At 34.6% G+C, this 13,837-nt stretch overlaps 1 protein-coding gene across 2 annotated transcripts in view; it reads right to left on the reverse strand.

Annotated features, from left to right (window-relative positions):
- The window catches only part of LOC137395208 (oxysterol-binding protein-related protein 6-like), a 39,250-nt gene that overhangs the window by 21,539 nt on the left and 3,874 nt on the right, over window positions 1-13,837 (reverse strand). For both annotated transcript variants that reach the window (XM_068082050.1, XM_068082048.1), the window contains exons 3-7: window positions 11,945-11,998; window positions 6,221-6,334; window positions 3,066-3,228; window positions 579-710; window positions 141-229 (exon numbers count right to left, since the gene is read on the reverse strand). In XM_068082050.1, the coding sequence (XP_067938151.1) occupies window positions 141-229; window positions 579-710; window positions 3,066-3,228; window positions 6,221-6,334; window positions 11,945-11,998 (552 nt within the window). The remainder of the gene's footprint in view (window positions 1-140; window positions 230-578; window positions 711-3,065; window positions 3,229-6,220; window positions 6,335-11,944; window positions 11,999-13,837) is intronic.

The following is a 13,837-nucleotide window of genomic DNA, read 5'->3' on the forward strand; positions in this document are numbered from 1 at the left end:
CATTGGTCTACTATCTTTGTTCTAACACCACTCTCCATTGGTCTATCATCTTTGTTCCATCAGCCACATAAAAACTGAACCAGATGACGTAACAACAAATTTGAGTCTGAAGTTTTGGGCGGCGGAGATGCACCACTTACCGAGGAATGGAAGGCAAGGGGTAAGTTAACTTCTAAACGTTCTATGGTGGACTCCAGTTCAGCTACTTCCTCTTGTATCTTACTTAGGTCTGTAAGTATATGCAGTTGCATTAATCGTGTTGCAAGATATACAATTTATTGCAGCAAAGCTTAGAGTAATACAAACCTACATGATCCACTTATTGCTATGCAGTAAAATGCGGTGAATTTATCTTAATAAATCTTTAAGATCACACACAAATGAAATAGGATTTAGGAATCGTAATTTGTAATAATTGTAAAGAAGGTGCCCCTCTATTACTACCAGGCGTCACAATTCTGAAGGGTTCCCATCCTGGACAAAAGATATCAAGTATCAGTTACTGAAAAATATGAAACAAAGGTCGTTTTGAGAACTTCGAAACAATGATAGAAAAGTAGGCAGCAGATACGTGTCACCTTTCTCGCACTGTTCGCTGCTGTCATTGTCGATTAGCCAAGCAAGCACCTTTCCCTGACTCTGCATAGAGTTACCCCGAAGAGAGCCAGCGCGCATTCTCTTCAAATTTTCATTGCTCACAAATGGGGTTCCTACAAGCAACACGTACAAGGAAAAGAAATAAAGATATCAAGTCAAAATCAGAGAATCCAATGGAATGATCTCAAAACAGAGCAAACATAGTCATTTATTAACCATGCTGCTGATGGCGAGCGTAACATCACTGGATGAATGCTCACCTACCTAAAATGTAAAGATTCCTTCAACATATGAATAGAGTAAATGATTTGGTATGAAACAGAAACAAAGTCTTATGGTAAAAGGAATTACACTGACGTTACAACACCCTCTTACAGCAGCTTTAAGGTTAGTAGAATAAAATTACTATGAATTATCACGGTAATTTGTACAATAAATAAGAGATTGTGGCGAGCTTCTATGGTTTGATCAATACTAATAATTCCTGCCAGCTCAATGAGCTAGGATAATCAGATTACCCTTAGAGTATAGTGATTAGAAATGACAACTCCAACACAGAGAAGATACATACAGTGCACCCTCAAGATACAATTTTAATTCGTTCCAGGGTTGGTACCGTTGAAAAAATCGTATGGGGGTATAGAAACCATAGTAATTATATAATGCAAACATTCCCTGGTGAAAATCACCAAAATCATTCACTATTTTACTGCATTTCAACTTTTTATCATTAAAGTTTAACCATCTATTAGTTTCTGGCTTCATTTTCAATATACACTAATTTTAGCCAATCACATGAGAATATTTTTAACCTAATTAGACAAGAAAGCCCGAACGATGCTGTTTTCGTAATGATATGGATTTTTGTTAGCCGGTTAAGGGAAGTTATCAACCACTGACCTTCAGTTTGCAGGGATTGCAACTCCAACTTTTCTACTGGTTTTAAAGGGAAAATATTACCGTTTTACACACGAGAATTGCTAAACTGAGAGAAATCGGTCATCGTGTCGTTTTTGCGAGTTTTGAAATGCTTTCGGCAAGCAGCATTTCGACGTCTTTGTTATTTTGACGTACGTAATAAGCACACAGGCTGCCAAATTTGAACTCAGGCAAAAATTTTGTTGAACTTGTATTTCGAAATAAGATTCATATGGTGAGGTGAAAAAATCATCATGTTCAAATTCGTAAGGTGAAAAAATCGTATATCAGGGTAATCATATGCTGAGGGTGCACTGTAATAGCAAGCGCATGTAGAAAAGAATAGCTATATTAAAAAAATGTTGGCCTCTGATCCGTATTTATAAAATTAGTGATGCCAAAGTCAGAATCAGTAGAAGCCTGAGAATAATAGGCCAAAGATCTTACTGTAATGCGAAATGCATATTCAAAGCCATTAAGGATACGCATAGACAACTAGATACACAACGCTATACAACTGACCAGCAATCATGAACAAGACAAGGTGGGATAACTCCAGGTTAATTATCAAGCAATGAACATAAGCTGTAAATACAGTTACTAGTTGTCCTATAATTTGATGCCTCCCCGCCTAACTGTTACATATGCTGAGGTTAACGTTGAACAAGTGTACTGTTATTATTTGAGGTTGTTTTAATATTTCAAAACACAAACATTAACTTCAAAACACAAACATGATGCACATGGATCAATAGGGGTAATCATGACATGTTCACTGGAAGCTCAAATTGAATGATTAACAAAATATACTTAAAGACAAGCATTGGGCAAGCTCAGGAAACCACAGGCAACCGACTGTAGGCTCCTTTTTCAATGACGGCTGGGGTCAAAGAGAAGGCAGATGCTGAGATGAAAGAGAAGATAATTGTTGAGATAAAAGTGATGATAATTTTCAATTTCAAGCTTCCGAGCTCATTATGTCCTATTATATCAGTTACCCAAACTGATGTTAATGCCTATCCCAATCAATATTCCAATAGTAATCTAGTTCAAACGTTTCTTAGTCAGGGTATGCAACTCCTCAACATCTGCACACTAGAAAGGAATAGTTACGTACATCAACAAGACAACAACAATGCAATCCATACCAACAGTAAGATAGTCTTTGCCTAAAATTTAAAAACATTGACTCATCCGTTTATGAGTACTTCAAATAAGTCTATGTATAGCCAAGTATCCTGTAAAAGAAAAAAAAGAACACCACGGATAATTCTAGAAACTTCTCCCAGTTGTCACTTACTGCTGGCAGGTCTCTCTATTTCCTTCATCCTTATTAAATCAGACTTTTAACTCAACCGCTTCTGAAGGTATCTCACAGTAGCAAAATTACGTTTATAGATTTTTTCAATTATCTGGTATAGCGGTGTGAAGACCCATGAGCAGCTGCACAAATGTGTGAAATGGCAGAGAAATGCACTTTTCTTAAATTTAAAACACGAATGAGGAAGTTTTAGATATGAATTATGGCTAACTAAAGGATGAAACCCTACCAGTCGTGATGGAGTGGGTGCCAGAGGCTGAGCTCTCTTCCTCCGCTTTAACTCGAGTCATCAATGGCTTGTGATCAGTCCCGTAGTTGAGTTCATTCTGACGAAAGAGGCGATGATTTCGTAAATTCTGTATCCACTCATCAAACCACTTTTGGTTTTTGGTCTAGTAAAAATAGAAATACTGCATGACACTGAGACTATGGAAAGCAAACATATCATATCGATGTGACACAGTATTATATTATTTTCAGAATATGACAGAAACAGGCTTTAGCCATACAAACCAGCACAGAAAACTGAAGGCTGAAACGATGTGTGGCTCATGTCAAATGGTTCAAATTCAAATCATGGTTCGAATCTAACTTTTAGTAGTGTCACATGACTAGTTGAGGAGACGTGGGTTCACACCCCAACAACAACGAACTTAGATCTAACATAATGCTACTCTCAGATACGAGGTCAACACGAGACACTTTCTAGAGTTTGGCATAAAGTAAAGAGATGATTAACATATCCTAGAAAATGTTCCGACGCCTTGCAGACCTGTGTGATTATTCAACAATCTGCTCTCTCAACAACACCCTTTCCATAAAGGACACTGAATTACAGCCGCCGAGATGAGATAGAAAGATTACGACTTTCTAACAGCAATTTACTTTGATAGAACTATAAAGTGGTGCACAGATCATTTACCATACATCAGTGTCGCGTTTATCTGTAACAGCCAGACTTCCACATGGAAAGTTATTTTGTTTTGAAAACTTGCTTAGTATGTTGACACGATATTCACGTCAAAAGATATAGTCATACCTCGACATACAAGCTTAATGCGTTCTGGGACTGAGCTCGTATGTCAATTTAATCGTGTCCCAAAGCACTATTTCCTATGTAAAGTAACTAAATACAAATTAATCCGTTATCATACTACGTGTTTTCAACTGTTGTAATTTAGTGCATACGTTAATAAAGTAACAAATACCTATTTAGTTGTTAAAATCTGCAATAAAATATAAAGTTACTATGTACACTACTGTAAGGTTCTACCTTAGAGACAAACAAGTGGCTAACGGCGGTATGAGAGACTTGACAGCAACGCGGCAGCACACTAAAATTTTGGGACGCTATATAATAAAAACTTTAAACTTGAGGTGTATGTACAATCTCACTATATACTTTAAATAGAACTTAAATGAATTTAGCTTTCTAGATACATACTTGAAGCTAAGTTTTAATCTTTTACTAGACTTCCTTTAATTTTGTCATCTTAATCTGTTATAATCTGTTTCTGGTTTTGCGTTCTGCCTCGTGTTCACTATAACTTTTAGCTAACCGTTTAAAACATTTTCAAATTGATTCAAAGAAAGAGGCTGAGCGATTCCGTCATCGAAAGCAGCCAGCCGCATACTTGGGCATATAGTGACCATCGAGAACCGGCTCGTATGCTCCTATCTCAAGGATTACTCGCATTTCAAAGAACAAACTTGCTCAAAAACGCTGCTAATATCTCCCTTATCTCGCGTGTCGAGGTATGACATTAAGCTAATTTGTCTAACAGACTTTATAGCCAAACAACCTACTGTAACTCCTTACTAAACACTAGGTTATTACACCTGAGGTGATAAAGATATGTAGGCTAACTTACACTAATGTAGACAAAGTGCAGTTTAAACTAGCTTAGATAATTTATTTCATTATTTCTATATTGTTTCACCTCATTTTTATTTCTACTAACCTCTTCAAATTCACATACTTTGTTCATCACATGGTGAAAACAACTTTGGCTGTAGAGCCATGTAATGGATGGAAATTTAAGTCTTGTATTGGAGAATGTCAAAACAATCTTTTTGCAGACCTTTGTCGTAATCAGTGTGTGACACCAACAAAGACTAGTAGATGCGAGCATACTAACGATATGATATACAGGAATTCATAAACACTTTCATGCCTAGTCTTCTGCATGTATATAGAAGGTGAACACCTGATCCTAGAGTCTCGGATGAAGGACTTAGACCATATTACCAAATTTCCATCAACTGTGAAAGCACTTAGAATAGCACAATTCCTTCTGAACTGAACATCATTCTGAAGCTCCAAGCTTATAGAACTCAAAGATAAAAACGGAAATTAAATAGAACATATAGTTTGTTATAGTTGTTTTGTTCGAAAAAGCAATGTTTCAGAGGTAATTGAAGAACCGTCTGAAATACCAGAAATAACTATCAGACACTCTATCAGACTGTGCATAACAATAATAAACAGTCTAATAGTGTGTGTATATTTGTTATGAATAGAAAAATAAATAGTTTTAATGAGAAGCTCTTGGTACTGAGGTGAAGCTTTCTAGCTTTGTATATTTTTCAACATTCTTTACTAAGAATTTCAATCAATGTGTTGACAGAAACCAATGTTCTGTCAGCAGCCATTTTCATTTCTGAGTCGGTTAGAAATGTCCTCAATATTTCGATGATATCTCAAAAACGAACGATCCAATTGACTTGAAACTTCCTAGCTATACTGAAAATGTATTACGCACAAAGCGACCAACTTTTCATAACCCTACGTAACCCAAAAGTACAGAAAAACAAAGCGAAATTACGCAGGCAAATTTACTCGGGTGTAGCATCAGGTGGGAAAAGAACTCCCCGAATTATCTCGTGCAAAGGCTTCAAAGCGTGAAATTCATTAGGGAATCTTGAACTTCCCATATGGTTCGATGACTACCCTGTTTAAAAATTGCGCAAGCAATACGTTAGGCATATCTGGTTCATAAGCCTAGTGATGCGAATAGCCATAAATAAAGTAGTGACAAACGTCAGCGGAGACCCTCATAACTACAAGACAGCACTCTGTCTAATAGTACGGTATACATAGGTATAACATCTGTGGCTGGCTCGAGATCTCCCGACGTCATATGTTAGCAACCATCAGAATAATTTGTTTGATCAGATGTAATTTACTGTATGAAAAGACGTCAAAGTCAAGGCTAGTGACCGATGCTGGTCTGAGACAGATGCGTGCACCGAACCATGCTAACCTTCCAAGTGTACACCGCTTTACTGTTGGCAAGATCTCTGACCTAAACATGGCATTTGGAAAATTTTTTGGCTGCTGCTGCGATCATTAGGAACTTGAAGAAACAAGGTTTATGAACTCACTCTAATATGACAGACAAAATCATCAGCATCAATATCTATCTTCTTCTGCCTCGGATTGAATGAGATCACGGAGAGGGCAATGTTAATTTTGCCATGATGTCTTCTCTTTAGGTGCTATAAAGAAGAGGAGTGACTCTTACAATCAACATCAACAGCTAACAGCAAGGTACTTGAAAGATGGATAGAGATAAGAATCTAGTACAGCGTACAGTGTATACCCTTACAACTCATGTTTCCACCTCTGACCTCAATCACCAGCTAAGAGATTGTATTTTCGCTTTTGAATATGAACTGACAATAGATTTTTGGTACATGACCACAGTAAATTCTGTTAATAGAAATATACTACTAGACACTTATATTGGTTATATAACTGGAGTGCATTTAAAATACATGATGTTTGATATAAACTTAGTATAACCTCACTATATACTTATGTTTAGCGTAGACCTAGTATAACCTCACTATATACTTATGTTTAGTATAGACCTAGTATAACCTCACTATATACTTATGTTTAGTATAGACCTAGTATAACCTCACTATATACTTATATTTAGTATAGACCTAGTATAACCTCACTATATACTTATGTTTAGTATAGACCTAGAATAACCTCACTATATACTTATGTTTAGTATAGACCTAGTATAACCTCACTATATACTTATATTTAGTATAGACCTAGTATAACCTCACTATACACTTATGTTTAATATAGACCTAGTATAACCTCACTATATACTTATGTTTAGTATAGACCTAGTATAACCTCACTATATACTTATGTTTAGTATAGACCTAGTATAACCTCACTATATACTTATGTTTAGTATAGACCTAGTATAACCTCACTATATACTTATGCTTAGTATAGACCTAGTATAACCTCACTATATACTTATGTTTAGTATAGACCTAGTACAACCTCACTATATACTTATGTTTAGTGTAGACCTAGTATACCCTCACTATATACTTATGTTTAGTATAGACCTAGTATAACCTCACTATATACTTATGTTTAGTAAAGACCTAGTACAACCTCACTATATACTTATGCTTAGTATAGACCTAGTATAACCTCACTATATACTTATATTTAGTATAGACCTAGTATAACCTCACTATATACTTATGTTTAGTGTAGACCTAGTATAACCTCACTATATACTTATGTTTAGTATAGACCTAGTATAACCTCACTATATACTTATATTTAGTATAGACCTAGTATAACCTCACTATATACTTATGTTTAGTATAAACCTAGTATAACCTCACTATACACTTATGTTTAATATAGACCTAGTATAACCTCACTATATACTTATGTTTAGTATAGACCTAGTATAACCTCACTATATACTTATGTTTAGTATAGACCTAGTATAACCTCACTATCTACTTATGTTTAGAATAGACCTAGTATAACCTCACTATATACTTATGTTTAGTATAGACCTAGTATAACCTCACTATATACTTATGTTTAGCGTAGACCTAGTATACCCTCACTATATACTTATGTTTAGTATAGACCTAGTATAACCTCACTATATACTTATGTTTAGTATAGACCTAGTATAACCTCACTATATACTTATGTTTAGTATAGACCTAGTACAACCTCACTATATACTTATATTTAGTATAGACCTAGTATAACCTCACTATATACTTATATTTAGTATAGACCTAGTATAACCTCACTATATACTTATGTTTAGTGTAGACCTAGTATAACCTCACTATATACTTATGTTTAGTATAGACCTAGTATAACCTCACTATATACTTATATTTAGTATAGACCTAGTATAACCTCACTATATACTTATGTTTAGTATAGACCTAGTATAACCTCACTATACACTTATGTTTAGTGTAGACCTAGTATACCCTCACTATATACTTATGTTTAGTATAGACCTAGTATAACCTCACTATATACTTATGTTTAGTATAGACCTAGTACAACCTCACTATATACTTATGTTTAGTATAGACCTAGTATAACCTCACTATATACTTATATTTAGTATAGACCTAGTATAACCTCACTATATACTTATGTTTAGTATAGACCTAGTATAACCTCACTATATACTTATGCTTAGTATAGACCTAGTATAACCTCACTATATACTTATGTTTAGTATAGACCTAGTATAACCTCACTATATACTTATGTTTAGTATAGACCTAGTATAACCTCACTATATACTTATGTTTAGAATAGACCTAGTATAACCTCACTATATACTTATGTTTAGTATAGACCTAGTATAACCTCACTATATACTTATGTTTAGCGTAGACCTAGTATACCCTCACTATATACTTATGTTTAGTATAGACCTAGTATAACCTCACTATATACTTATGTTTAGTATAGACCTAGTATAACCTCACTATATACTTATGTTTAGTATAGACCTAGTACAACCTCACTATATACTTATGCTTAGTATAGACCTAGTATAACCTCACTATATACTTATATTTAGTATAGACCTAGTATAACCTCACTATATACTTATGTTTAGTATAGACCTAGTATAACCTCACTATATACTTATGCTTAGTATAGACCTAGTATAACCTCACTATATACTTATGTTTAGTATAGACCTAGTACAACCTCACTATATACTTATGTTTAGTGTAGACCTAGTATACCCTCACTATATACTTATGTTTAGTATAGACCTAGTATAACCTCACTATACACTTATGTTTAGTGTAGACCTAGTATACCCTCACTATATACTTATGTTTAGTATAGACCTAGTATAACCTCACTATATACTTATGTTTAGTATAGACCTAGTATAACCTCACTATATACTTATGTTTAGTATAGACCTAGTATAACCTCACTATATACTTATGTTTAGTATAGACCTAGTATAACCTCACTATATACTTATGTTTAGAATAGACCTAGTATAACCTCACTATATACTTATGTTTAGTATAGACCTAGTATAACCTCACTATATACTTATGTTTAGTATAGACCTAGTATAACCTCACTATATACTTATGTTTAGAATAGACCTAGTATAACCTCACTATATACTTATGTTTAGTATAGACCTAGTATAACCTCACTATATACTTATGTTTAGCGTAGACCTAGTATACCCTCACTATATACTTATGTTTAGCATAGACCTAGTATAACCTCACTATATACTTATGTTTAGTATAGACCTAGTATAACCTCACTATATACTTATGTTTAGTATAGACCTAGTACAACCTCACTATATACTTATATTTAGTATAGACCTAGTATAACCTCACTATATACTTATGTTTAGTATAGACCTAGTATAACCTCACTATACACTTATGTTTAGTGTAGACCTAGTATACCCTCACTATATACTTATGTTTAGTATAGACCTAGTATAACCTCACTATATACTTATGTTTAGTATAGACCTAGTACAACCTCACTATATACTTATGCTTAGTATAGACCTAGTATAACCTCACTATATACTTATATTTAGTATAGACCTAGTATAACCTCACTATATACTTATGTTTAGTGTAGACCTAGTATAACCTCACTATATACTTATGTTTAGTGTAGACCTAGTATACCCTCACTATATACTTATGTTTAGTATAGACCTAGTATAACCTCACTATATACTTATGTTTAGTATAGACCTAGTATAACCTCACTATATACTTATGTTTAGTATAGACCTAGTATAACCTCACTATATACTTATATTTAGCGTAGACCTAGTATACCCTCACTATATACTTATGTTTAGTATAGACCTAGTATACCCTCACTATATACTTATGTTTAGTATAGACCTAGTATAACCTCACTATATACTTATGTTTAGTATAGACCTAGTATAACCTCACTATATACTTATGTTTAGTATAGACCTAGTATACCTTCACTATATACTTATGTTTAGTATAGACCTAGTATAACCTCACTATATACTTATGTTCAGTATAGACCTAGTACAACCTCACTATATAGGCCTACTTATATTTAGTATAATAGAGCAAGTACAATCGCAATACATACTCATGTTGAATGTAAATCTAGCATGTTTCTACCAAAGTTCAACGTTAAATATAATTCTCTGTTGTGATTCCACATAGCCCTGATGACAAATGGAAAAAAACTAGTCTGCCGAGCAGGTCTAGCAAACATCCTCTGCTGGAGCCATGAATATATAGTTTGTGATAACGGTAGACTAACACCAAAGCCTTTGTGCACGTCCGCTTCTAGCAAAGCTGACAACCAAATGCAAATCGCCGTACAGGGCAAGGCAACTGACTTGCATAGAACTGTAGCTGAGTGTTCCTGATTAGCATATTGACAGCTTACTGGCGCTAGAATTGTCGTTAGAATAACCCTGCTACTCACAACACAGCTTCCCCCTCTGTGACCGCACTTGTCCACGCTGAAGGTCAAGTAGCTTTACAGGCCAACCATATACTTTACTTTTTTGAGTTTATTTAAAAAGATACTTTTAATTTTTGGACGTGAAAAAATGATAAAAAAGGTGGGCTTATCGTTTCCCAATGGATAAGGCCTGTAGCAAATACATCAGCGCCCCTACAGGTGTAATACGATCAGCAAGGAGGTCCTCTGCGATGCCAAAATAAACCTTCCAATCAATTTCTCATTTATTAGGGAGCCGCCAATGTACTTGCCTTTTCCTAGCATCCCAGGCTCATAACCGATATATTACGTTTTGTTTTAACAAGGTGGCTTTTGTCTTAACAAGGTGGCGTGATAAATTTTTTAATAATAATTCTTAACTGTGTTTTATATTCAAACATTTATTTATTTATTCATTCATTTGTGAACTGTAATGTAAAGCTATTGAATCACATGTTCCTTAACAATTCCCAGTTCTGTTTCAATTCATTTATAACAAAACCAAAATCTAGGAGCAAGCTAGATATAACAGCACTCAGGTATACAATCATTGTGTAGATTACAAAGGCTGAACTAAAATGGCTACAAACAGATTTTGTATAACTTTGCCCTTTTCATATAAACGTATCTCCACACTTATCTATGTTGCCCTTACAATCTCATACCAAACATATCGCGTGCATATCTGACTTGCAAAATATTAACAAAATTGAGACGAACGCTAAACTTCGAAATACTTGTTTTTTCTGCAAGATTTCAACCGATCACGTACGGCTGTACACAATTAGGTTACTTCTCACGTTGCGGTGAGAATGGCAGCTAAATCGATACAAATCTTTACGCCACAAACTTCAGCGATGTTCAGATGACTGCTTTACACTGATGTTAGATGCAGTTTGATTGCATTCATAACTACAGATTGATTGGCACACAAACAGCCAAAAGTTAGGACAAAACACATAGAACCACCTTCCACTTCTTACAGAGAAACAAGTCAGCACACATCAAGCAATCTACCAGTCCAGTCATACGATAATTATACAATGCCAATGCTCCCATAATACTTGATAAGCTCTTGAACAAACAGTTAGCCGAGGCTCCACGTATGCAAGGTCAAGTGGGTCACCCTACGTATCTTATGCGCGTAGACCAGTTATCAGAAATCTATCAGATTTATTTCATTGCGTTGGTACACATCAATTTCCTTGTAATGAGAAGAAAATAGACATTCATTGTTTTGCAGTACAATATTTGGGACAGACCTAACTTGATAGCTGCATATACGTACTTACATCATTTGGACTCTTGGAGTATGTTAACATTCCTTCCTCCAAGACAAAGTATCTCTGCATTTAGAAAAGAGAAAATGAGTGAAACACAAACGTGCATGTACGAAGTGCTGCTGGCTGTAATCTATCCACTATGAGCTGAAAGGGTGTGCATAATAATCAAACGTTTCCTTCTCTCCTTACAATGCTCAAGTTGAGTATACACTGAGTACATACTACCAACTGAAGGGACCAATAATAGTGGTGACTATAATGAAACCTGCAACTCATCCTCAAAACTGTTTTGCTAACTCGAGGTAAGCAGAAATATTTTGTAACCAAGGAGTTAGGAGATTCGAAACTTGTTGACAGAATGCTCTGGTAGTTACGAAATGAGAATTGTATTCTTTTTTGTTTTAACTATCATTAGAGAAAAGCCATACTTTTAATTATGTCATATTTTACTGTAGTTTATATAAAATAAGTAAAATAACAATCATAACCAAAATTCTCAATTATTTGGTTCACGTATTCAATGAGCCGGTCACAATTTTCCTATAGATAAAATGGTATACTGCTAGGATAAAAGCACCAAGGCTATGGTGGTGAATGTGCCTTAAGCAAACCTAACCAGCTAGCGTAGGATTTAGTGATAACACTTTGAGACCTTAATCAGTTTATATAACGTAAAACCTGCTAATTGAACTTCAATCCAATCTCAACTGTGGTATAGAATGAAAATGCAACTTTCTTGTGAACAACAGTGGGCTTTTACATTAAAATGAATCCTGCGATCATCAGTTTTTGTAGATAATTCAAGTATAAAGTATCTGTGTATCTGTCACATAATCAGCTTTAAAAATCTTTTTTCTCAGAAAGAAAACTACATATAGGGGATCTTTATTATATGCACTAGTACCCTGGTAGTCTAGTTGCCGTGAGAGATTGTCATGAGTGCAGATAAAGCGCAGAGAAAAAGTATGTGTACAATTATTCAGAAACCTTGAGTCGGTCGATTTATGCAGATGCTCATGTGTCAATGTCATGAGTATCGCTGAAAGCAATCTGTTATCTGAACTTGTAATCCTGGCTACTGACGGACTGATAGACAACTCATTATAGGATATGAAATATCCTATAATGAGTTTTCTAAGTTTTATCTGTGTATACTTTGAGTATATACAGATATATATATACACAGATATATATATATATATATATATATATATATATATATACAGATATATATATATACAGATATATATATACAAATATATATATTTTTGTATATACAGATATATATATATACAGATATATATATATATATATATATATGCAGATAAAACTTGGATCTCAACATCCTGACACTGGAGAACTTTTTGTGAATGTAGAACATTTTGGAACTATAGCACATTCTAGCACTGTAGAACGCCACAAAATAACACAAAAGACAATAAGACTGGTGGAGCATCACATTAATAGCAATAGTTTGGTCATCAGTGGTTTGACAGCAAGGTCAAGGCCATCACACTTGAATTTGTATAATAATACTGATCATTCATACACCTGCCTACGTCTCATGACAAATCCTCAATGCTACAGGAGCATAGTTCGTAAAGAAGAGTATAGTGTGTCATATCAGACGGAAGGTGACCACCACGGACATGGACATGACTCAAGTGTGCTGATCGAGATGAGACTATTATATCTATCTGATCAGGAAGCCTCTAGCTGGTAGCCTAACAGCCTTTGATGATTTGCAGCCAGATAATGTGTTTTCTCTATTGAACGGCCTAGCTTTCAACAACAATATGCATAAGCGACATAAAAGAAATACCTCAAAAATCCAACAAAATTCTTTTGAAGTCGTGAGCATAAAACTTAAAAAATGATAAAACACACTGAATAGATAATATG

This window comes from Watersipora subatra, chromosome 4 (genome assembly GCF_963576615.1).
Source record: "Watersipora subatra chromosome 4, tzWatSuba1.1, whole genome shotgun sequence".
Classification (NCBI taxonomy): domain Eukaryota; kingdom Metazoa; phylum Bryozoa; class Gymnolaemata; order Cheilostomatida; family Watersiporidae; genus Watersipora; species Watersipora subatra.